Below are 26,826 nucleotides of genomic sequence, written 5' to 3'. Positions count from 1 at the left end.
GTGAGAAAGGAAGACAGTGAAGGGAGTTAGGGATGAGGATCGGAAAGAAAAACAGCTGATAAGAGGGAGCGCATTACAGAAGGAGAGAAAGGGGAAAGGAGCAGCACTCGCGAGCCAGGTTTCACACCTCTCCTGACTCACTGCACCCCTTCCCTCTGCTCTTCGGGACACTGCAGCGGCCTGCTTTCCACAGGTGCGGGCGCCTCCCGGTCCCATGGGAGCGCAGCATCACCTCTGAAAATCAAGTAAATCAACGCTGCGGGGTCCGTGGGGCGCCTCACACGCGTCTGGGCGACCAAGAAACAAACACTGAAAATGAATCCCCTACGAGGGAGCTTTCCCCGGCCGACTCCGCCAGCCGCTAATCCCGGGCCAGGGCGGGGAGCAGGATTAGGTGGCTGCTGTGCAGCTGCTTCCGGCCCAGCGACCGCCTCCCCCTGCAACTAGAGCTCCTGCCCGGGCGGCGGGCCGCTGCGCGCGCCGCTCACCTGCGCACACCTGGGCTCACCTGGGCGTGCGCGGCCTCCGGCCCCTGTGCCCAGCTCTGCGCCCCGCCCGCCTACCAGTGCCTGGCCGCGCAGGCGCACGGCTCCTCGCCCGGCAGCTCTCCAGGGGCTCAGTGCTGTCATGGCGGCAGAGAGCAGCCGCGTTTGCAGCCGAGGCAGGAAGAGATGGGGCTAATTGAGACCGCAGGGTGAGGCAGCGGCGGCTGAAACTTTCAGCTCCTTCCCGCTCCGCGAGCGGCGGGTGCTTCTCCGCCAGGGGGGTTAGCGGCGCAAGGGCTCGCGAGTGGGGCAGCAGAGCAGAGCAGCCCGCTCCCCGCCCCTCAGCCGGGCATTAACCCCCCCCCCCCCCCTCCGCGGCGCACGAGACGCGAGGAGGAGTATTGGGTGAGCCTGAACTTCCTTCCTGAGCGGTTTGTCGTTGCACCTGTGCGTGCACAAGCGGGCGAAGGGGCAGCGGGCTCTGCACTCTCAGCTGCGGCGGAGGTCGGAGCCTGGGAGCGGGAGGCATGGAAGGAATAGAGCCGGGCATGGGGCGCGTCGCCTTGACTCCCCTTTAGAAACCCAGCGCTGTCTGGGGGGGTGCAAGTTCTACGGGTCGGGGGAGAGGCAATTGCTCTTCGGCTACTACCGTCCCTGTTTTGTGGGGCGGGGGAGGAGGTGGGCCATTGGTAACTTGGGGGGACGTCTGCCTTGCAGGGTCTTTCAAACGACTGGACGTGTTGCCTTTCGGGGCTTTACGTACCTGCCTCGGGGCAGTGGGGCAGCTGACCCAACCCTGCTGTTGAGGAAAAGCCAAGTTTGGGCGAGCGTTCTCCACACACCCTGTACTTGGGGTGTTTCGCAAGTTGGACCTGAAGAGAGAGTGAGCAAGAGACCCTTTCCCTGCCACTGAAATCACTCCTCATTGGCTGTGGCGGCTGTGCCTCTGGCATCTCAGCTAGTGATAATTTGAATTTAGCTAGCTATGGCTAGTGAAGACAAACAGGTTCTTCAGCCAACAGGTGATGGTGGAGGAGGAGGGAAAGGAGGAAGTGCTGCTGAAGTGGGGAGTACGCTGCAGCCCTTGAACCCAGGAATCCCTATCCGAGGCATCAGGATGAAATTTGCAGTGCTGACGGGACTGGTGGAAGTTGGCGAAGTATCCAACAGGGATATTGTAGAAACTGTATTTAACCTGGTAAGTAGATCATCTTTCTAATGCTCTTTCTGGAGGTGGAAGGGAAAGTAACAAAATACACAGGCAAGAGAAGCAAGTAAAAACTCTGGGCATACTTGCATTATTTCCTTTTCTGAATCTCTTCTTTTCACTTATTTACATTCTTATGAAATACTTACTAATATATTCTGGCTAGATTCTCTTTTTTGCTGCTTACAACTTTTGCAGATGTTAAAGGTAATGTGTCTATGCATTATAAATTAAGCTTTTTAAAAAAAATCTACACAGGTGTCAATCTCTTTTGCCTTGAGGGAAGCTGTAGCTTTTCCCAGTAGTAATTGAGAAACACATCAAAGTGTAATGTAGTATACATTGTTGTTCAACATGTTCATTTTTAATTGAAAAAGACAGTATGGCAAACCGTGTTAAGTCTTTTTAAAAACTTTTCCATGAAGGTGTAATGTTTATGGGCCTGTCGCTAAAGGCTGTGAGTGAATAATCCTTTTTCTTTCCATTTATGCATGGAATTTTCATATTCTAAGGTGGTGGGAAAGCTATTTTATTTAAATATAGGTGTCAATCACACTTACTTTGATTATTAGTAAAAGTTGTTGTTCACATGGCCTTTTAATTAACAAAGTAACCAGATGGATGCCGTATTGATTCTGCAGCTCAAAATAGCAGTAGCTTAAACAAAAAACAAAACCTTGTATTCTTTATTCAAGTATTTATTTAGGAAGTTTTAACAAGTTTACAAATTCTTGCCATGCAAACATTAGAGAGAAAACAATTATGAAAACAGTGAGCATTTGTTTAGAGAAACAATATAATAAAACAGTAATATTAATCATCAGATCTCTCTCTGTTACAGGATGTTACCATCTTAGAGTGAGCATCTTTACACTACCATCACATGTGGTTTTAACATAGACGTTTTTAATAGTTCATAACAAGCAATATTGAAAACTGAATGGATTTCTTGTTCTGAGTAATCTACAGCACAATGTTGTAATGCACTCTCAATACCATATTAAGCAAACAGTTGGACCAGTTTTGCCCGAATGTTTAACTCGCACTATATAGGGTGCCCAAGTGTTGGGTGTGCGTGTAACTGTTTTTCTTATTACATTTTTACAATGGAGCTCTACTTTTGCTTGTGGCCTCTAGGATCTGCTTGAATATGGATCATGAACATATTGGTGGTAGTCTTAGTTTTTTGTGCTTGCTTTAGATAGATGCCTGAGATTGAATGAGGCTTCTGTTCTGACAAACCAGGAAGTGGGAGCACATGCAACAAGTATAAAACTTGTAACAAGAAAAGGTCACTGTTACTGCAGAAAGTATATTAGGTGTTAATTACTATCTGTACTTGAGTTATTTTGTTAGCAATATGCTTTTGCCTGTACTTCAGCGCTAATAATCTTAACATCTACATTTGTTAGGTCGGTTTAATGGCTTTTGACAGTATCTTAATTTGATTAGTTGTTCTTTAATGTATAGTTTTCAATAAATTTGTGTCTGGGTTTTCAGATTAATAAAATATTTCCTGTTGACATGCTATTTTAGTATTAAAAAGTTACAGGATCAAGGAGAGAAAACAAATGAGCACCAGAATATTTGTGAGATTGAAGTTTAGGAGGTGTACATTAGAGAGGAGTAGAGGCAAGCCATCATCAGTAAGTTTCCATAAATGTCTCAGCTAGGAGACGCTGAATTCAGTTCTTAAAAGTATACTTTGCAAATGCTTATTCTAAAGTAAACTCAGCTTTAAAGCACATGGAGGGGAAGGCTCATAGGGAATGGCTGGTGGAGTCTTCTTTATTTGGGGCTCTAAAGGACAAATCTTACTGTCCAAATGTGAAGTTCCACCATATTCTGGCACATTGCTTTTCATACTTTGAGGATCCTTAGCCAAAGGTGAGTTGTCAGGGAGTGGCTGGGAGAGTTTGAGCAAAATTGCAGGAATACAGAAGCTACTATTCCCTCCTGCTGCTCCGTTTGAGTTCCTCAGTCCTCCCCTGCCCACTCTACCACAGGGAAGCATCATTTAAAGGTAATGGAGAGCCAGTGGCATTGGAACCCATGGTCCCTACTGCTCACAGAGCTTAGATGGCTTCTAACACTCTTTCATGATCAGAGTGCAGTTCAGGGGAAGCTGAGAAGCTAAACCACTGTTAATCCCCACTGAGAAGCTGCACCCAAGCACCACACCCTCTTCCCTTTAACAGCTTCACTTGCCCAAAGCCACAATTTCTTAAGAATGTAAGAACAGCCATACTGGGTCAGACCAATGCTCCAACTAGCCCAGTATTCTGCCTTCTGACAGTGGCTGGTGTCAGGTGCTTCAGAGGGAATGAACAGGCCAATTTATCAAGTGATCCATCCCGTATCATCCAGTCCCAGCTTCTAGTGATCAGAGGTTTAGGGACACCCAGAGCATGGGGTTGCATACATGACGATCTTGGCTAATAGCTGTTGCTGTACCTATTCCCCATGAACTTATCTTGTTCTTTTTTGAACCCAGTTCTACTTTTGGCCTTCACAACATCCACTGGCAATGAGTTCCGCAGGATGCATTGTGTGAAGTATTACTTCCTTTATGTCTGTTTTAAACCTGCTGCCTATTAATTTCATTGGGTGACACCTGGTTCTTGTCTTATATGAAAGGGTAAATAACACTTCCCTATTTGCTTTCTCTACACCAGGGGTAGGCAACCTATTGCACGCGTGCCGAAGTCGGCACGTGAGCTGATTTTCAGTGGCACTCAAGCTGCCCGGGTCCTGGCCACCGGTCCAGGGGGCTCTGCATTTTAATTTAATTTTAAATGAAGCTTCTTAAACATTTTAAAATCCTTATTTACTTTACATACAACAATAGTTTAGTTATATATTATAGACTTATAGAAAGAGACCTTCTAAAAACGTTAAAACATATTACTGGCACGTAAAACCTTAAATTAGAGTGAATAAATGAAGACTCAGCACACCACTTCCGAAAGGTTGCCGACCCCTGCTCTACACCATTCATGATTTTATAGACCTTTATCGCATCCTTCTCTGTCGTCTCTCTTCCAGCTGAGCAGTCAGTCTTTTTAATCTCTCCTGATATTGAAGTTGTTCCATACCCCTAATCATTTTTATTGCCATTCTCTGTGTTTTTTCCAATTCGAATATCTTTTTTGAGACCGGGCAACCAGAACTGTATGAAATATTCAAGGTATGGACGTACCATGGATTTATATAGTGGCATTATGATATTCCCTTTCCTAATGGTTCCTAACTGTTAGCTTTTTTGACTGCTGCAGCACATTGAGTGGATGTTTTCAGAGACCTATCCACAATGACTCCAAGATCTCTCTCTTGAGTGGTAACAGCTAAATTAAACCCCATTGTTTTATATGTATAGGTGGGATTATGTTTTTCAACATGCATTACTTCGCATTTATCAACATTGAATTTCCTCTGCCATTTTGTTGCCCAGTCACCCAGTTTTGTGAGATCCCTTTGTAACTCTTAGTTATGTCAAAAGCAGACTGCAATCTTGAGTAATTTTGTATCCTCTGCAAACTTCGCCATCTCACTGTTATCCCTTTTTCCAGATCATTTATGAATATGTTGAACAGCACTGGTACCACTACAAATCTTTGGGGGACCGTGCTATTTTCTGCTCTCCACTGTAAAAATGGACTGTCTATTCCTACCCTTTGTCTCCTGTCTTGTAACGAGTTACTTATCTGTCACTGTCTTTGCTTAAGAGCCTTGGGCAAAGAACCACGTCAAAGGCTTTCTGAATGTCAAAGTACACTATATCCACTGGATCCGTCTTGTCCACATGCTTGTTGACCCCCTCAAATAATTGTTCCCCAACATATCGTGTTCATCTGTGTGTATGATGATTCTCTTCTTTACTGTAGTTTCAACCTATTTGCCTGTTAGTGAAGTTAGATTTACTGGCCTGTAATTGCCAGGATCATCTCTAGAGGCTTTTTAAAATATCGATGTCACATTAGCTATCTTCCAGTCATTGGAAAACATAATCCCAATTATGCACATAAAATGATGGGGTCTAAATTAGCTGTTACCTCTCAAGAAAGAGGTATTGAAGTCACTGTGGATAGTGCTGTGAAAACAGTCACTCAGTGTGCAGCGGCAATCAAAAAAGCGAACAGAATGTTGAGAATCATTAAGAAAGGGATAGATAATAAGAGAAAATATCATTGCCTGTATCTAAATCCATGGTATGGCCACATATTGAATGCTGTGTGCCATCTCAAAAAAGATATATTGGAATTGGAAAAGGTTCAGAAAAGGGCAACAAAAATGATTAGGGGTATGGAATGGCTGCCATATGAGGAGAGATTAATAAGACTGGGACTTTTCAGCTTGGAAAAGAGAGATGACAAGGGGAGGATATGATAGAGGTCCATAAAATCATAACTGGTGTGGAGAAAGTAAATAAGGAAGTGTTATTTACTCCTTCTCATAACACAAGAACTAGAGATCACCAAATGAAATTAATAGGCAGCAGATTTAAAACAAACAAAAGGAAGTATTTCTTCACACAATGCACAGTCAACCTGTGGAACTCCTTGCCAGAGGATGTTGTGAAGGTCAAGACTATAACAGGGTTCAAAAAAGAACTAGATAAGTTCATGAAGGATTGGTCCATCAATGGCTATTGGCAAGGATGGTGTCCCTAGCCTCTGTTTGCCAGAAGCTGGGAATAGGCGATCACTTGATGATTACCTGTTCTGTTCATTCCCTCTGGGGCACCTGGCATTGGCCACTGTCGGAAGAGAGGGTACTGGGCTAGATGGACCTTTGGTCTGACCCAGTATGGCCATTCTTATGTTCTTATACTTACTCTCTTGTGCTGATCGAATTTGAAAAGTGGCTTTTAAGAATGTTGTTGTGATGTGCCTCAATTACTTTCAGAGCAGATTATCTCATAACTTGTAAAAGGAGAAGTCTGCCCTTCTGTCAATCCTGCAAATTCAGCGTGAGATCTGAAAGTCCTAATGTGTTCTGTAACTAGTAATAGATTCTTCAGGTTAAATTTTAGCCCTCAGTAGGGGGTTGGACGTAAGTAAATGAGGACAAATATTTCCCCCCTGAACTGGGCTTCATTCATTTCACTAACTCATAGCTGTATTAGTTCAGCAGTGATGATAGGAATAAAAAAACGAGGGGAACCATATTTTTGTTACCAAAGCAAGCAGACTTTGAACACGCACAGGGAGCAGAGCTGAATAGGAACGTGTCATTACATAGTCACTGTTCATAGCAGAACTACACTCTAAAGGAATGTCTAAACTAGGATGAAATATGGTTTTTTAAACATGTTCTCAGACTTTCATGTAGACTGGGCAATTTGTATTTTACTAGCTGCTTAAGGGAGAACCCTATGAGGTTCATCTGTCCAGCAAAAATAAAAGAGCAGACTTGACATTCCTGATAATTAATGGTTTTAAAGACAACTTTTGAGGCTTTCAGTATACATTATAAAGAAGCATAAAAACTTCATAAGCCCAATTTTTAAATATCCTTTGAAGGTCACTTAGAAAATAGAAATCCTGTCAAGTGATAATGCTGGCATAAGTAACAATAGTTCAGTCTAGTTATGCAGGAACTCCAAGTGTGCTGAGAACAAAATCTTTAACCTTTGCACATTAATGTATTGGAAGATTCCAATATCTGCTGAGTTATACTTCCAGCATGCTTGTCAAAGGATTTGTTCATCCCTTGACCTCCATTGGGACACTACTACACTCTTAGAAACTTTGAAATAGATCTGTTCAGTTTCAGACAGTACTTTCTGAGAGCCCAGTAGTTCAGCCCATATTGCATGTGGTATTGCCTGTTTCATCATGCCTTAACTGCAAATAGTTTAGTGAAGAAAATGCTGATTTATCACGGTGTAACTGACACTTTATCATGAATTATGACAATAATTGGAAATGTCATTCCAGTTCAAATATTAGTCTTTGAAATCATGGAAACCTCTGAAATCCAATAGGCTGCGCTGAGTTTGTATTCATTATGAAATGCGATAAGGGTCTTTATTTTTTTAAAATTAAGGTTGGACAAAATTGGGCTAACGCAAGACATTTAATTAACATACCAATATTGAGAGGGTGAAGGCCCCCTTGAAGCAAACTTTGAAAACAAAACACAAACAAAAACACCTGTACCTGCTGTACAACTAGGAGGGGGGAAAGAGTAGAGTGGGAGAGAACTAATTCCTATTGATACTCTTACAGTCAAAAAGAAAAGTGCACAATTATAAAAGAAAGTTTATCTTCTTACCATATATCACAGTCATATACAGGTTTTCTGGCAAGGCAACAGCTTTATGTGAAGCACGGTTTGACTATCTACTTGTCTAGAAACTCTTGAAAGAATAGCAGAAATTATTCTACAGTTGGCAGCATGCAAAATGTAAGATTGGCCAAAATGTGAATTTATAATTTTTGTGCTCAATGGAGGCAGCGGTTTTTAGGACCTGGAAGAATATGAAGTTTTCAAATTCAGAGACTCTACTTTTCTACCTACTGTCCCCAAGTTGCGTAACATTTTGCAGTATTAACTTTTGAGATTAAAATGATACCGGATATGAAACTAATGGACATGCTTGGTCAGAAGCTTGCCCTTGCTTCACCTTCTGCTATATAGATGTGCATCTTGCAATATCAGTCACACTCCTCTGTAGTGATGCCTCCTTCTTATCATGGGACAGTATTAGATATAACTGCTATTTTGGTTATCTTTTTCTGCAACTTTAGTAACAGACTGCCTGAAATCTTATTCATTGGCCAGTATTTGTTAATAGTCCCTAGTTATGATATCACTTTTCTTCAGTAGATCTCAAAGCATGTTACAAAGCTATGCTGCATTAACTTGTGTTGAGAAATAGACATCTATATGGCAAGATCCCTGACTGTCTTAAGCAACTGGCATTGCACACTTGCGTTCATCCCTTCTGATGGGATGAATGTGGTGGTATGTGTAACCAAGGACTGGGAATTTGTGCCAGGGTTTTGCTCAGGGTTTAAGTTGACTAAGCATTTCTCCAGCAAACACAAGCAGGTCAAACGCTCTGGTCTTTCTTTGTTGTTGTGATCTGCTGCGTCACCTTATCATATGTAAGTTATAAAAAGGAAGAGGACAAGAGCTGGTCTGCCCATGTGTAAAGGAAGAGGGCCACTTTTTGGCACTTCTTAACCACTTGTTAAACATAACACTATCAAAGCTGATAGACTGACAGTTATTTGGCTTGCTTCCCTCCCCTTTTCCCAGTCTGTATGCAAAGGTTGTGATCTCTTGTGGGCTTTCTTTTAAAGGCCTGTTTTGTTTTCCAAGAGGCAGATATACTATTGGTCCTAATACTTTCATACATTTAAAGGTCTGCCCCAAGAGATTGCAGGATCTTGGCCGTAGTTTCTACTGCCATTAAGAGCATGCCTATGCAGGCAAGCCAATGGGCAAATGTGATGGCAGAAAAACATTGCTTTTTTTTTTTTTGGTAAGGAAATGTCAGTATATCATATTCTTGAGATACCGTATATACTTGTTCATTAGCCCGTTAGTTTATAAGCTGACCCCCCAAGATGGTTAGGTAAAAACAGCAAAAACTGTATGACCCTTTCATAAGCTGACCCTATATTTCAGGGGTTGGCAAACTTTGGCTCCCAGCCAGTGAGGGTAAGCCGCTGGCGGGTTGGGACCTCTTGTTTACCTGGAGCGTCTACAGGCATGGAGCCCCTCAGTTCCCTGAGGCCAAGGTTTGCCGTTCCCAGCCAATGGGAGCTGTGGGAAAGCTCCCGTTGGCTGGGAACAGCGAACCGCAGCCACAGGGAGCTGAGGGGCTCCATGCCTGCCGACGCTCCAGGTAAACAAAAGGACAACGTATTAGATATTCAGTGATTTCATAGAGTTTAAAATCATCACATTTTGGTGTAGACCCATTTATAAGCCGACCCCCGTTCTTTGATACGTCATTTTTTTACCAAAAATATTCGGCTTATGAATGAGTATATATGGTAATTTATTGGCTTTGTATTGAGGAAGAAGGCTATGGGAAGGCTACTTCCCATAACTTAATTAAAACAAACAAAAAAACCCCACAATGCTTGTCAGACCATCTCCTTCTGAAATTAATTCTGGGGGCTTCTTTTTCTTGTCAAATTCTTACTCCCCTGGGACACATGCATAGTGTGTTTATGAAGGAAAAATCGGGGTTTTTCCTTATAGAAACTTTTTTTTTTTTTTTTTTTTTTTAAACTTGTACCCAATTGTAAAAAAGGAAAAGCTGGAGTAGATTAAAATAAAATGAGCACCTTTACATTTACCACAGCTGTCAAAGTAGATCACTAGTTCCTCAGTAGGTATGCATTGTTTGGCCTAGCTTGATATGTATGCTTTATATGCTTTATAGTTTGTTAGTGTTTTACTGTGCTAATCCAGTTTCAAAAGCAGCATTTCAGATTAAACGAAAGCGTGTATTGCAACTAAAGCATAATCTCCTCTGGGTCACTGGTGATTACCCCTCTAGCTATAGTTATCCCTGTTCTGTCACTTCAGCCTACCTACAGTATGCATGATAAAGTAACAGGTTTTAGCCGAGTTAGGTCTGCAGTCTAAAAATCTCAGTAAACTAGTCAACTCACTGTAGACGGTGCAGCATGACTAGTAGCTGTGGGGCTGGCAGCCGTAGGGCTGCATTGCACCAGCCCCTTGCCTTTTGGTAGAAGATGGTATATTACGACTGGTATCCATCATTGTTGTACTGCAGTGGCTGTCAATCATGGGCACCTGGGCAGACATGCAACTGTCTCGATGATGATGGCTATCAGTCGTAGTATGCTATTTTCTGCCAATCGCCCAGTATTTTCTGCTAAGCACCCAGAAGAGGCCGAGGGCGATCTGGGTGCTGGCAGACGTGGGGCTGCATTGCTACACAGCAGCAGCCCCTTGCCTTTTGGTAGAAGATGGCATATTACGATTGATATACATTTATATGGTTATGCATAACTTCAGCTGTATGACTTGCCTTGATTTCCCACCAGTCAATGTGAGGCATAGAGCTAAAACTCAATTCAATACTTGCAAAATATTTCCCTTAATGTTCTTTCTGTTGAATTTAGCATAATATGAACCTACTAACTCTTAATTATGGTGGACGAATTTGTGCCAAGGATGACCATCTCCTTTCTCTTTCCTTCACCTCTTCTTCCTCAGTCATACCGAAAATGAATTTGAGCATGCTTGTGAAGTGTTGTGCTTCTCCTTTTCACTCTTTAGTTCTGTTTCCCTGTGTACTTGAGCCGCCTGTTTACACTCTGAATCCAGTGATGATGAGAATCCAGTAATAGAACATGATTATCTCATAACTTTAGTTTAACAGTGTCTATCTTGTAGTGTAAATGAGACCTAATTGCACCATGAACCATGGCACAGGCTTGGTCAAAATCATTCATACACATTTGCATAATCGATTTTCAACACTGACATTGAGTCACATACACTACCCCATTGAAATGTACCTTACTCGACTACAAATGCGTGCACCATTATGATGGTGTATATAGCTTGTCCAGGTGTTGGGAGAGAGTGTTACACCTCTTTTTCCTTTTAAAGGAAATACCAAAGCTACATGTTGCATGTGCAGGAATTCAGAGAATTTGTCTGTGAAGAAAAGGGCTGGGCCTGGCTCTGATTAATACCCCAGCACACATTAAAAGGGATGTACATATAATCTTTAGCGATCTGGTTTATGGAACTAGCCTTACCTTGTGGGACAGAAGAAATACAGTTGAAGAAAACTTCTTGACCAACTAAATCTTTGGCTTCTAAATTAACTTAAAAGGGATGTTTTTTTAGAAATGAGTTTGTTGGAAACCTTTTGAACACATGATTTAAAACTCTGTGGGAAGATTTTTTTTTGTTTTGTTTCTACAAAACTACTAAACATATTGATAAGTGTAATGGAACTTCAAGGAGTGCTGTTTCCATACATGACTGTTATGGCTGATGTGTCACAATCACCTATGTAAATCCCACCTATTTAATCAGAGACTTCCCTAAGTTAACTTCTGTTGATCAAGCAGCAAAATCAATTTCTCATCTCTTCTCCTTCAGATATACCACAGTCGTATTTAGCTCCAAGTTTACCTTCCTAATATGATTTTCTCATGGCAGTCATTCATTGGAAACTTTACTGGTTTAACCCTTCACTGTCTTCAGAGGTCAGTTCTCTGAAGCTGTTGACACCCTAAACTCTGTATTCATCACCTGTTAAAGTAGTGGTCTGGGTTGAAGACCCATAACATTGATGGTTAAGAAAGTGTTAAAGACCTCTAAGTATCTATAGATTTTTAACATATAAGACAGCTGAGATACTTGATAGATATCTAATTCACAAGGAGGGGTACACAGGTATGCAAGAGCAGAGTTAAGGTTCTTGGGGGGTATTACTTTTCCATACTTTCCCGTTTTTTTGTTTTTTTAAAATCTGAATGTTGAATTCCCTGTTTTTCTGGATTTTCAAAATAGCAACACTAAGCACTCTCATAATGCCCTTTATCAAAGGGTCTTGAAGTGCTTAACACCTGCCTTCCAACTCTCCTAATGAGGTAGGTAAGCTTCCTCATTTTGCAAATAGGAATTTGGGCATTGAAAGGTTGTGCCTTGCATGGGAGGCAATGCAATCTAGCAGAGTAGGTACAGAACAAAGAGAAAGTAGAGCTGGCTGCTAATTCTGATTGTGAACAGACTGCTGAGGCTTTGAGAAGGTCATTTAACCTCTGTTAGCTTTTCCATCTTTAAAATGTGGATAATGCTTTTCTACCAGACAGATGACTTGTAAGGCATAATTAAGGCATTCTGAGATCCTTGGGTAAAAGGGTGAAACAGGGTAGTCTGCCCCTTTTCACACCATGGGACCTGGGGCCAGTCAACCCTGTTCTGAGGTAGAGCCCTGTTAAGAACAGGTTGGGGCCTTGTAGTTTACCTCACAAGCACTTGGTTCCTAATAAAGGCTGAAAGGTCTTTTTGAGGGAGGAAAGCTACAGGAAGCAGGTTGGCTCCTGTGGCCTGCAGCAGAGCAGGGAACCTGTAGGGAATAGATGCAACTGCAGAAGACCTCAGGTTACTGGGGAAGGGACTGGGGAAATGCTGAATTTATGGTGTTTGGAAAAAATAAAGCAGAAACCCTGAGGCAAAGGGCTAGGAGTGTGATGTCAATTAGTTCCTGAGCTGGGGAGACAAGCCAGTAGCCTACAATACTGTAGAATGCAAAATGTTAAGCCAACATACTGGAAACAGATTTTGGGAGTTTCTGGTGCTCTGTCCTTCCCCTCAATCTGCTAGACCAAAATTTTCTTGTACTTTTACCTTCTCATAACTGGTCCAAAGCTTCCAATATCTGTATGCATAGCCTGTGGACTTTTGTCTGCACTGTATTATTCATGTAGCTTTTTCTGGTAGCATCCACAATGTGTTGTACAAACCTAAAATAAAGCACATTCAGTGCCAGAATGGACTTTGAGTATAAAAAAGACAGAGAATAGAGGGAAAGGATACATCATGTGTGTGAGGTGGAGATTGTCCACAATAAAACAATAATGTGACCTAATAAACTAAAATTGTGACTTACCCAGTTGTTTCTTAGGGCTAGTCTACACTGGCAACGGCCGCAACAGTGCTTTAACGTGGCTTGTGTAGTTGCGGTAGAGCGCTGGGAGAGAGCTCTCGCAGTGCTCTAAAAAACCACCTCCACGAGGGGCGTAGCTCCCAGCGCTGGTGCACTGTCCACACTGGCACTTTACAGTGCTGAAACTTGCTGTGCTCGGGGTGGGGGGGGGGGGTGTTTTTCACACCCCTGAGTGAGAAAGTTGCAGCACTGTAAAGTGCCAGTGTAGACAAGCCCTTAGTCAGCCACTATCAGTCAGCTAGATTCTTGCAGGTTTTGATAGGAGTGGGTCTTCAATATGTCTCTCTCACTTTAGGAGTTTTGAAGTTTATATGCTTACTCCTTACTTCTGGGTAAAGTAGCAAGTTTATTACTAGACACCTTTCTCACTGCATAGTACAAAGGAATGTTTTAAGAGACTGTCAGTTGGGGATTTGAATGTGAAGAAAGTAGTGGTTTTGTGGACCAGGAAGGGCATTCCATACTTAGGGGGAGGCATGGAAGAAGGCACAGTGATAACTGTTGAAATGGATGAACAGTGTCAAGATTGGCATCAAGGCTGGGAAATATGGGGAGACATGGAAAGAGCTAAAAATTAGGTTATTAGGAAAGGGCAGAATTGTGCAGGGTGGTTGAAGGAGAGAACCAGAAAGTCTCCACTTGGTAAAGTGGAAGTAGGCAGGTTTAAAACCTGTGAGGTCAGATCAGATTGATAGCTAATGAGATTTTTGGTACCTGTCTTATACGGACTGTCAAAGCTGCCAGTTTTTGAAGACTACCAAATATGTTTTGGTGTCTTGATTTGAAGTTATATCTCAGATACACTATGGGCATTTTGGTTTATCTTGCGCTGTCCCCACATACACTCAATTTTTCCATATTAAAGGTAAATGCAGTAATCCCTTCCTAAATAAATCTCATTTAATATGGTATTCTAACCTGATTGTTAAGAAATACAATTTGGAAATGGCATTTCTAGTTTATTTTTTTATACAGTCCGAACATTCTTTATGATCATTTAGTGGGACAGCTGCATGATATTGTTGCATTAATCAAGCTCTACAGTTTTTGTCATTAGATGTGAAATAGCTACTTGCCACTCTTCAGTGTTTCTGTATATGAGATGATTTAAGATTATATTCTGGCAAATGCATCCTTGCATGCATTGAATTTAATGCATGCATTTTTTTAAAAGTTTCTATTTATTGCAAGTGGGTCAATCTGGGGGAAAAAACACCTTGTTCATAATTCCTAATTACAGGTATACAGTTGGCTAACTTTCTACCATTCAAGTATCTCCCTAAAGGCCTTTTTGGCCTGCTCATAATATTTTGTATGAGGGTTTTTGGTATTAACTTGACCTAATTATTAACTTTTTAATTTAGATTTATTTTGCTTTAACTAATTCTTGATTTTATACTGCAGATCCAGCATTGTACTAATGTCTCCAATTACATGACCATATTGTTGCCTTTTAAAAGCTTGTTCAGTGGTCAGTCTTTTCTATTACGGTAGACATCCAGCTTTCATCTAGCAGAGAATCCTGTAGGAGATTTGCCAGGAGTCTGAGGGTCCTACTTCATGTGCATAAAGCAGAAGACATTTGCTATTTTTTTTTTTTTTTTTTAAGCACAAAGTATCCCTAGTGGAGACTACTGCAGGTTAAAAACCATACTCCATATTTAGGGCAGATAGTTCTCAAACTTCCTCCCTACAACCACCACCATAAGCCCAAACCTGTCAACTGGTGACACCGTATGAACAGTTATAATTACTACTCTTTCCATTTCACTGCAGTTTCAATGCTGGCATCATAATCTTACTAAGCTTTCCCAAAAGCTAGCATTTATATAGTGCTGTAAAGTTCCAAACCTTCACAAACAGTTAAGATATTGGCATACAGTTTCAACTGAGAAACAATTTGTGAGGGGAAACAGTAATATCTTCCACTCCAATATATTCCAATAAGGTTCTGAGAATGAGGGATGAGTGTTCTTGTAGGCATGGTTTTTCAATATGTACCTGGAGAATTCTACTGTTTGTTTTTAGAACTGTCATAGGTGGTAGGTGATTGGGAACAGCCAGTGGGATCTGGGACTGCTTGGTCTCTCCCAGGAAGTGCTCAGCCCTTTGGGACTGACAGCTGGAACTCTCTCCTCCCCCCGCAGCTGGCACTGACAGCCTGAGTTGTCAGTGGGGTGCAGACTCATAGAATAATAGAATATCAGGGTTGGAAGGGACCTCAGGAGGTCATCTAGTCCAACCCCCTGCTCAAAGCAGGACCAATTCCCAACTAAATCATTCCAGCCAGGGCTTTGTCAAGCCTGACCTTAAAAACCTCTAAGGAAGGAGATTCCACCACCTCCCTAGGTAACCCATTCCAGTGCTTCACCGCCCTCCCAGTGAAAAAGTTTTTTCCTAATATCCAATCTAAACCTCCCCCACTGCAACTTGAGACCATTACTCCTTGTTCTGTCATCTGCTACCACTGAGAACAGTCTAGATCCATCCTCTTTGGAACCCCCTTTCAGGTAGTTGAAAGCAGCTATCAAATCCCGCCTCATTCTTCTCTTCTTCAGACTAAACAATCCCAGTTCTCTCAGCCTCTCCTCAAGTCATAGGCTCCAGCCCCCTAATAATTTTTGTTGCCCTCCACTGGACTCTTTCCAATTTTTCCATATCCTTCTTGTAGTGTGGGGCCCAAAACTGGGCACAGTACTCCAGATCAGGCCTCACCGATGTCGAATAGAGGGGAATGATCACGTCCCTCGATCTGCTGACAGTGTCCCTACATATGCAGCCCAAAATGCCATTCGCTTTCTTGGCAACAAGGGCACACTGTCTACTCATTTCCAGCTTCTTGTCCACTGTAACCCCTAGGTCCTTTTCTGCAGAACTGCTGCCTAGCCACTCGGTCCCTAGTCTGTATCAGTGCATGGGATTCTTCCACCCTAAGTGCAGGACTCTGCACTTGTCCTCTTTGAACCTCATCAGATTTCTTTTGGCCTAATCCTCTAATTTGTCTAGGCCCCTCTGTATCCTATCCCTACCCTTCAGTGTATCTACCACTCCTCCCAGTTAGTGTCATCTGCAAACTTGCTGAGGGTGCAGTCCACGCCATCCTCCAGATCATTAATGAAGATATTGAACAAAATCAGCCGCAGGACCGACCCTTGGGGCTCTCCGCTTGATACCAGCTGCCAACTAGACATGGAGCCATTGATCACTACCTGTTGAGCCTGACGATCTAGCCAGCTTTCTATCCATCTTATAGTCCATTCATCCATCCCATATCAAAAACTTTGCTAAAGTCAAAGAATAACACGTCCACTGTTTTTCCCCTCATCCACAGAGCCAGTTATCTCATCCATAGAAGGCAATTAGGTTAGTCAGGCATGACTTGCCCTTGGTGAATCCATGCTGACTGTTCCTGATCACTTTCCTCTCCTCTAAGTGCTTCAGAATTGATTCCTTGAGGACCTGCTCCATGATTTTTCCAGGGACTGAGGTGAGGCTGACTGGTCTGTAGTTCCCCGGATCCTCCTCCTTTTCTTTTTTAAAGATGGGCACTAGATTAGACTTTTTCCAGTCATCCAGGACCTCCCCCAGTCGCCATGAGTTTTCAAAGATAATGGCCAATGGCTCTGCAATCGCATCCACCAACTCCTTTAGCACCTTTGGATGCAGTCCATCTGGCCCCCTGGACTTGTGCTCGTCCAGCTTTTCTAAATAGTCCTGAACCACTTCTTTCTTCACGGAGGGCTGGTCACCTCCTCCCCATGCTGTGCTGCCCAGTGCAGTAGTCTGGGAGCTGACCTTGTTCGTGAAGACAGAGGCAAAAAAAGCATTGAGTACATTAGCTTTTTCCACATCCTCTGACACTAGGTTGCCTCCCTCATTCAGTAAGGGGCCCACACTTTCCTTGACTTTCTTCTTGTTGCTAACATATCTGAAGAAACCATTCTTGTTACTCTTAACATCTCTTGCTAGCTGCAACTCCAAGTGTGATTTTGGCCTTCCTGATTTCACTCCTGCATGCCTGAGCAATATTTTTATACTCCTCCCTGGTCATTTGTCCAATCTTCCACTTCTTATAAGCTTCTTTTTTGTGTTTAAGATCAGCAAGGATTTCACTGTTAAGCCAAGCTGGTTGCCTGCCATGTTTACTATTCTTTCTACACATCGGGATGGTTTGTTCCTACAACCTCAATAAGGATTCTTTAAAATACAGCCAGCTCTCCTGTACCCCTTTCCTCCTCATGTTATTCTCCAGGGGATCCTGTCCATCAGTTCCCTGAGGGAGTCAGTCTGCTTTTCTGAAGTCCAGGGTCCGTATTCTGCCGTTCTCCTTTCTTCCTTGTGTCAGGATCCTGAACTTGACCATCTCATGGCTACTGCCTCCCAGGTTCCCATCCACTTTTCCTTCCCCTACTAGTTCTTCCCTGTTTGTGAGCAGCAGGTCAAGACGACCTCTGTCCCTAGTTGGTTCCTCTAGTACTTGCACCAGGAAATTGTCCCCTACACTTTCCAAAAACTTCCTGGATTGTCTATGCACTGCTCTATTGCTCTCCCAGCAGATATCAGGGTGATTGAAGTCTCCTATGAGAACCGGGGCCTATGATCTAGTAACTTCTGTTAGTTGCCAGAAGAAAGCCTTGTCCATCTCACCCCCCTGGTCTGGTGGTCTATAGCAAACTTCGACCATGACATCCCCCTTGTTGCTCGCACTTCTAAACTTAATCCAGAGACTCTCAGGTTTTTCTGCATTTTTATACCGGACTTACATACAATGCAACTCCCCCACCTTTTCTGCCCGGCCTGTCCTTTCTGAACAGTTTATATCCATCCATGACAGTCCTCCAGTCATGTGAGTTATCCCACCAAGTCTCTGTTATTCCAATCACATCATAATTACTTGACTGTGCCAGGACTTCCAGTTCTCCTTGCTTGTTTCCCAGGCTTCTTGCGTTTATGTATAGGCACTTAAGATAACTTGCTGATTGTCCTGCTTTCTCAGTATGAGGCAGGAGTCCTCCCCTCTTGCACTCTCCTGCTCGTGCTTCTTCCTGGTATCCCATTTCCCCACTTACCTCAGGGCTTTGGTCTCCTTCCCCTGGTGAACCTAGTTTAAAGCCCTCCTCACTAGGCTAGCCAGCCTGCTTGCGAAGATGCTCTTCCCTCTCTTCATTAGGTAGAGCCCATCTCTGCCTAGCGCTCCTCCTCTTTGGAACACCACCCCACGGGGAAAGAATCCAAAGCCTTCTCTCCAACAAATGGCTGTGCAGGTGGTGTCGACTTCCATGATTTGACAGTCTCTACCCGGGCCTTTTCCTTCCAAAGGGAGGATGGACGAGAACACCACTTGTGCCTCAAACTCCTTTATCCTTCTTCCCAGATCCACATAGTCTGCAGTGATCTGCTCGAGGTCATTCTTAGCAGTATCATTGGTGCCCGCGTGGAGAAGCAGGAAGAGGTAGCGACCTGAGGGCTTGATGAGTCTCGGCAGTCTCTCTGTCACATCATGAATCCTAGCTCCTGGCAAGCAACAGACTTCTCGGTTTTCCTCGTCGGGACGGCAGATAGATGACTCAGTCCCCCTGAGGCAGGAGTCCCCGACCACCACCACCCACCTCCTTCTCTTGGGAGTGGTGGTCGTGGAACCCCCATCCCTAGGACAGTGCATCTCATGCATTTCAATCAGTGGAATCTCCTTCTGCTCCCTTCACTCAGATGTATCATCTGGTCCACTCTCCGCATTAGTACCTGTGGCGAGAACATGAAAATGGTTGCTCACCTATATCTGCATTGCTGGTACATGGATGCTCCTCTTTTTTCTTCTGGAGGTCACATGCTGCCAAATTATTTCACCATCCTTCTGTCCCCGCTGTGCAGCCTGCTCTGATTCTTCAGAATGTTGTGCCCGTAGAAGCATATCCTGACGTCTGTCCAGGAAATCTTCATTTTCTCTTATGCAACGCAGGGTTGATACTTGTTTGTCCAGACCTTGAACCTTCTCTTTCAATATGGAGACCAGCTTGTACTTTGTACGGACAAAGTTGCTTCTGTCCTGTGGAAGAAAGACAAACATGGCACATCCTGTGCAGGTCACAAGAACCGATCGCTCACCATCCATATTACCTTCCTTCTAAGAGCTTCCTCAGCTGTTGCAGGAACTACTCAGAGAAACCTGCAAGATGAAAGACTCAGTGGGCTCTCCCCAGGCGAACTCCCAGTCAAACTCCCCCTGTTAGCCTCTCCGCTGTTTGTAGCTGACTACCTTTTTATAACAGTGAGGCCCACTCAAGGCCCACCTGGAACAAAGCACTCCCAATTCACACTTTTCAAACAATCAAGCACACGGTCAAACTGTCCCCGCAACAGACACTCAGATACTCACCAACACAGCCCCTCAAAGCAGCACTTAGCATATCTCCTCTCGGACAGATCCCAGTCAAACTTCCTCTGTTAGCCTCTCCACTGTTCTCCGCTCAGCTGGTTCGCAGCTGTGAGCTGCCCCGGCACTGACATGCCAAAGCCCTGCTGCCGCCTCCTGGTGAGGGATTGGGAGCGGGGGAGAGCAGAGCCCAATCCCAACCAATGCCCGGGCTTGGTCTCCCCATCTCCCCCAAAATCCGTCACCGGGAAGCAGCAGCAGGGCTCACAGCAGGAGCTCTCCGCCTGCCCTGCCTCAGGACTGACAACCTGAGCTATGAGCCCCCATCTGCTCGGGGGCTGACAGCTCCAGCTGTGAGCCTGCACTGGGCTCAGTTGCACAGCAGGGAGGCTACCAGCAGTGAAACTGAAGTTCTCGTCAGTTTCATGGCTGCTATTATTTTACATTTGGTCTCCAGCTTCTGGCTGTCAGCTCTGGAGCTGGGAGCCCTACATGACAGCTCAGGCTGTCATCCCTGGGATAGGGGGAGGAACCTCCAGCTGAGACACCCCCCTCCCACCCTCTTTGCAGGCTGACAGTGGAGTTGGAGCCAAAATGTGAAATAATAGCAGCCGTGAAACTGACGAGGACTTCAGTTTGCCTGTTGGTAGGCTCCCTGCTGTGAAATTGAGCCCTGCATGGGCTCACAGGTCAGGCTGTCTGTGTGGGAGCTGTGGGAGGTTTCACAGTTGACAGCTCAGGCTATCAGAGTGGGGGACCCTAGTTGTGAGAGGTGTTCACCTGTCAGCTGTGGGGGGCATCTCTGAGCCTACAACTGATGTTGTCAGTTGCAGGGCTGTCTGGCTCCAGTTGTTAGTGCCCTACTTCAATTGGTGGAAGCACTCTTGGTGAGGATGCACACTGCCAACAGGAGCGTAATGTGGATGTGAACCACTGTTTCAATTACTGCTTTACATCGACTTGATTTAAGTCGACTTAATTTTGTAGTGTAGACAAGCCCTGATTGACCTTCAGCTGTTGTGTAGTTCTCCAGGCAACCCGCTTGCTTGTCTAGGCTTTTTGGACCTCCCTGGTTCCTGACTGCAAGCTGGACTCTGCTCTGTGAACAGTGACTATAACAGTGAGTAGGGCAGGGGTGCTGAGAGCCATTAAACCAAATTGTAAACCCTGTATGTGATGGAAACTAGTTCAAGCAGAGGGGTGCAGCAGCACCCCCATCACCCCTAGTTCCAGCATGTATGGAGTAGGGCAAGATTGTAACTCAACCGTGTGATGAAAACTGGAGAGCAGGAGGCAAACTGTCAGGCACCTGGCTACAGCAAAATAACAAATTCCATGTGTGACAAATATTACTGTATGAGGTTGCATCTTTGGGTGCATTGTTTAAATGAATAGCTTATGTATGTAGCTTATGTATGTGTTCTACTGAATGGGGGAGGGCTAGTACAGTTCTTCCAAGAACAACTTCTTAACGTATGTGCAACGTGCCTCAGGTGGCACATGACGAGAACTAATAACTGTGAATGGTGATTAAGGCAGTTCAGCCAGGTTGAAATCCACCCCCGAGAGGTAGCTCCTCCTGGGGGAGGCTAGCATGTGCTAGTTCTGGATCAGAGGGATGAACTTGTAACCATGGGGAAAACCTAATTGTGTGTTTTGTAGGACTAAAACCCACCGGGGTCCTAGGTTGCAGTTGGGGGTGATTTCTGCTTTCTAGCATGCATGTGGGTTCTTTTATTCTTTAATGTTGCTCTGTAATGGTTTTACCTTAAGAATAAATGTGCTTGCTTAGAAGGAACCGTGTGGTAACTTATTACTGCAGGCAGTGCCTAGGGTTGCCAGTCATCCAGTTTTTGACCGGAACACCTGGTTGAAAATGGACCCTGTTGGCTCCGGTCAGCACTGCTGACTGCGCTGTTAAAAGGGTCCCTGCCTGCCATGGCTCCGGGAAACAGCAGCATGTCCCCACTCCAGCTCCTACACATAGGGGCAGCCAGGGGGCTCCACATGCTGCCCCCACCCCAAGGACAGCTCTGCAGCTCTCATTGTCTGGGAACCACGGCCCATGGGAGCTGCGGGGGTGGCGCCTGCAGACAGGGCAGCACGCAGAGCTGCCTGGCCGCAGCTCTGCATAGGAGCTGGAGGGGGGATGCCACTGCTTCCAGGAGCTGCTTGAGGTAAGTGCCGCCTGGAACAGTGCACTCCTGACCCTCCCACCCCCCTGTGCCCAAACCCCTTTCCCCAGACCTGATCCCGCTCCCACCCTCTGAATCCCTCAATCTCAACCTGGAGCACCCTCCTGCACCCCCAAGCCATTCATCCCTAGCCCCATCCTAGAGCCCACACCCCCCAGCCAGAGTCCTTACCCTCCCCTGGCGCCCCTGCCCCAGCCCTGATCTTCCCCCTCCCCCGCCCTCCCAACTCCTCAGTCTCAGCTCGGAGCACCCCCCTGCATCCCAAACCCCTGACCCCACCCCAGTGCCCACACCCCCAGCCAGAGCCCTAACAACCTTCCCCAGCCAGAGTCCTCACACCCCTGCACCCCAACCATTTCCACCCTAAATCCCTTTTCCGTGGCCCCATACCAGAGCCCACACCCCCAGCCGGAGTCCTCACCCACCTACACCCCAACTCCCTGCCCCAGTCCAGAGCCCCCTTCTGCATGCTGAACCCCTCATTTCTGGCTCCACCCCAGAATCTAACCCCCCAGCCCGGAGACCCATCCCATATTCCGAACTCCTTGGCTCCACCCCTGGCTGCATTCCAACCTACTGCCTCAGCCTGGAGCCCCCTCCTGCACGCTGAACTCCTCATTTCTGGCCCCACCCCAGAGCCCGCACCCCAACCTCCTGAGCCAGCCCTGTGAAAATGAGAGAGTGAGTGAGGGTCGGGAGAGCGAGTGATGGGGGGGGGCCCTCAGAGAAAGGGTGGGACAGGTGGGTGGGGCAAGGGTATTTGGTTTTGTGTGAGTTGAAAGTTGGCAACCCTAGCAGTAACCCAGCCATAGCCTTTGGAGAAAAAGTAAAGCACAGGCACTGGGCAGTCTGACTGGCTGGAGTTATCACAGTGTAAATCCAGGATGCTGTGTGGCATTAAAACTGCCTGTCAAGAGGGACTAAAATGCAGGTCTCTGCCCAAGAGATGTGAGGGCTGGGAGCTGGAAACCTTTAAATTGGGGGCATTGAGGGAGCATGGAAAGGAATACCGGTGCACTTACCCTGAAACTTTGATATTTTGGGGTGCTGTAAAAGTAGAGATTTTGCTGCTGCACAATTCCTGGGACCCTGATTGACATGAATGGGGAACCCCTCACCAGCATGAGCTATCATTTCAGGCCATCTGCAGACTCTCAGGAAACTTTCATGTTTTTTAGGTTGTGACCACAACTGTAAGAGATGGTAGCAAAATTCTGGGAAAAGGGGTGAAATCTATGGTTGCAGAATCACTGAATATTTGGGTGGGCCTTCTTATAATGTGTATTTTCCTCTTTATGCCTTATTTCCAGACTTTTCCATAATCCATTATTGGATAAAAGAATACAACAAGACGCACATTAAAAGACTACAGTAGCATTTGTAGGTATAAAACTCTACAGTTAAATATAGTGCTTGCTGTTTTCAGCAGGAATATTAATTGGTTCAGTAGGATCCTGTAAGCAAATAATGCTGAAAATGGCCTTTAATTGATGATTAAATAGAAGATGTCAACTGCATTACAGTAGGCTTAAAGAAATAAGTCCCTTGTTCCAAATATGGGCCCTTTTTAACAATGAGGCAGGGTTACAATGGCTGCTGATACAATTCTTAACAAAGCATTCTCAAGAAAAAGATCTAGCCACTAGGAGGCCCATTCTTGGATCAATATTGGATAAATAAATGGAGAAGTCTAACAATGTCATCTTTTTCACATTCTTGCCAATGCTTCAGCTGACACTAGTGACATGATTGGAAATTTATTTGGAAGATAAATATGTTTAACTGCCATGTACCACTAACTCTCTTAGATAACACTGAGAGTCTGGTACAAATTCTTAGCTAATGTTGGTGCTGTTTTGTATGTTGGTACAAAAGAGCTAATTCCTTGCAATGTGTTCTGCAGTATTTCATTACAGGCATGTTTTGTTGCATCATCCCGAATACTTTTTAAAGGTTGTTTACTGGGTAGCCTGTAACTTAATGGCTTACATTAGTATGTGGACTCAGCAGAAAACAAAATAGGAGCTTAAAGTTAGATATCTAAGTCTTAGCCATCTAAATACGTTGCCTGACTTTCAGAAGTACTGAGCTCTCACCAGGGTGGATTTGATTTAAATCACTAGTTAGGAGAGACTCGATTTAATCATGGATTTCTACATAAAAGTGCATTCTGGAATATGGTACTCAAACAGTTTCACTTCGTTTCTACTGCCTGTCCCTCCCTGCTCACATTTATCTACAGACTTCTTCTCCTTGTACAGATCTATTCCGCCCCCACCAATCTTCTATTCATTGAACTTTTTGAAACTTTGCACTTTTAGAGAGAGGTAAGGGATTGACTCTGTGTACACAAATTTGCAGAGGGACAATAGGGTTGAGGTCTGTTATTTCTCATCTCTGTATATTATTTATTTATTTTAAAACATTTTTGCTGTTAACAAGCATGTTATCTCTGGAGACACAAATCCAGAGTTTGAGAACTACAAAACTAAGCGTCTCTGATGGTATCTTCTGGATTGAGCACTGAGTCCCATTGGATAGATAGAAAGATTAATCTAAATAATCTATACAGAAGCCCCTGGAACTCCATAAGATTGAGTCCCTAATCCATGAACTATTGGTACTCATTTACAAAACTTTTCTTAAACATTACATGGCTATACTGTCTCGTACTATAGAATTTATAATCCCTATTTCATGATGAAATATCTTTGAGCTATAATGTATCTTAATTAAAACTATCTTTCCTCAAAAAGAATTTTATAAAAAATCCGATTTAAATAAAAAAATCAGTTTTTTTTTTAAATAGTCTATTTTTATCCACTCTGGCTCTCACTGAAGTAGAGTTCCTAAACCCCACTTGAACAATGCTTGCAGAGCTGTTAGCATCCTTTAATCTAGCTGCTGCCTAAGATGTCAACAGGTGGATGTTAAAAGAAATACTTAATGCAGGTATAATAAGCAGGAGATAGAATCTACACCTACTGCCATCTATCTTCAATGATACTTATTAATAGGGCCGTATCAATTTCATGGACGTGAAAAACATGACGTGGATTGTGAAATAAGCCCTTCCCCGTGAAATCTGATTCCCCTGGTTCCTAAGAGTGCCCCAGCAAAGAGGGTTCTAGCTCCAGCTGGGCTGGGGAGGGACAGGAATTGTCTAACCCACTGCACAGCTGCTGGTGGGGGAGAGACCAGTCCCACCTCCGGGTGCCTCCCCCTGCAGCAGGACACTCTGGTACTGTGCAGCAACCCCAGAGGTTCCTAGGAGTGCCCCAGCAAAGGGGGCTTCCAGCTTGGGCTGGGGTGGGGAGGAACAGGACCTGTCCATCCCCTGCACAGCTGCTCTGGGAACAGGGCGGGGGGAGACCAGACCCACCTCCGGGTGCCTCCCTCTGCTGCAGGACACTCTGGAATGGTGCAGCAGCCCCAGAGGTTCCTGCAGCTGGAGGAGGCTTGTGGAGTTGGATCCGATCTTCCCTGTGCTGCTGGGAGCGCTAGTCTGGGCAGGGCTGGGCAGGACTGGACTTGCTTTTTCCTTGCAGGGTTGCTCTTGAGTATCTCTCCCGGCTGCAGATAGCGCCGCACCCCTTCCTCCCCACTCTGTTCAGCTCTGAAGGCAGCAGAAAAGTGAGAGTGGCAATCCCATGACCCTCCTACAACAGGTTTGCACCCCCAACCCCCAACAATCCCCTTTTGGGTCGGGACCCCCATGGTTACACGCCTGAAATTTCAGATTTAAACATCTGAAAATGTGAAAGTTACCAATTTTCAAATCCTATGGCCATGAAATTGACCATAATGGACCCTGAATTTGGTAGGTCCCTACCTATTAGTGTATAAAAAAAATGAATGAATTTGTCAGACAAATTTATTCAAGTAGCTAAGAGTGTTTTGTCTCTATATTCTACTTAATGAGGTAAAATAAAAAACATGGGGGAAGGGCGCTTGGAACTTCAGTTATGGAAAAAATTAATCAAATGTGGAAACACAGACCTCCAGGTATCTTTAACTTAACTCTGTCTCCCTTACCACCATTTTGTCCATTGTCCATTTAAATTGGATATGTCCATCATAGATTGCATTCTCTAAACTAGCTAGGTAAAAATTCCTGTCAATTTGTCTATTAATATGAAGCCCTAATTGAAAATGTCAGAGTATATGTGTTTAAGTAGCCTGTTCCTGTAGGAGTTAACTATCTGAAAACATGAATGTGATATCCCTAGCGTGGTGGAGGGTATTGGAAGTTTTAAATGGTAACCAAGCAGAAAAGAATAACATCGGTATTTAACCCTTTAAAACATAAGTATTTGAGTCTTAAGTGCTGTATATTGGAGAATGGAGGTAAAGTTGTCTGGCCAAAAAGTTTTACCTTAAATAAAATGTCTATTAATGGCTTTAGAAAAACAAGCAAAGAACATAAGAACGGCCGTACTGGGTCAGACCAAAGGTCCATCTAGCCCAGTATCCTGTCTACCGGCAGTGACCAATACCAGGTGCCCCAGAGGGAGTGAACCTAACAGGTAATGATCAAATGATCTCTCTCCTGCCATCCATCTCCACCCTCTGACTGACAGAGTCCAGGGACACCATTCCTTACCCATCCTGGCTAATAGCCATTAATGGACTTAACCTCCACGAATTTATCCAGTTCTCTTTTAAAAGCCTTTCAATTTTTCCCTCCAAGTAACTTCTGTGCATTTACATCACCACCTTAATGAAGTTCTTTTCTGAAAATTTGAAAAACGCCAACAATTTGTAAACTCTTTAGCACTGTTTTTGAAGATGGAGTAGTTACTCTCTGAGCCTGCAGAAGTTTAAACCATATTGTTGAAGCAATCACTAGTTTTTATTTCCTTTTTGCTTGAATGAGTTCTTGTTTG

At 44.4% G+C, this 26,826-nt stretch overlaps 1 protein-coding gene across 8 annotated transcripts in view; it reads left to right on the top strand.

The window, feature by feature from the left end:
• Positions 1 to 555: 555 nt before the first annotated feature.
• Positions 556 to 26,826, top strand: part of LRBA (LPS responsive beige-like anchor protein) — a 551,104-nt gene continuing 524,833 nt past the window's right edge. For 7 of the 8 annotated variants that reach the window (XM_065597797.1, XM_065597794.1, XM_065597798.1 and 4 more), the window contains exons 1-2: positions 556 to 694; positions 1,203 to 1,683. In XM_065597797.1, coding sequence (XP_065453869.1) covers positions 1,471 to 1,683 — 213 coding nt within the window. In that variant the 5' untranslated portion in view covers positions 556 to 694; positions 1,203 to 1,470. Of the gene's footprint in view, positions 891 to 1,202; positions 1,684 to 26,826 lie in introns of all 8 variants that reach the window. The other variant, XM_065597793.1, reaches the window with a different exon arrangement.

This window comes from Chrysemys picta, chromosome 5, assembly GCF_011386835.1.
Source record: "Chrysemys picta bellii isolate R12L10 chromosome 5, ASM1138683v2, whole genome shotgun sequence".
NCBI classification, from domain to species: Eukaryota; Metazoa; Chordata; order Testudines; family Emydidae; genus Chrysemys; species Chrysemys picta.
Note: the sequence above shows the minus strand (reverse complement) of the source record. Positions and strands in the feature narration are given on the sequence as shown.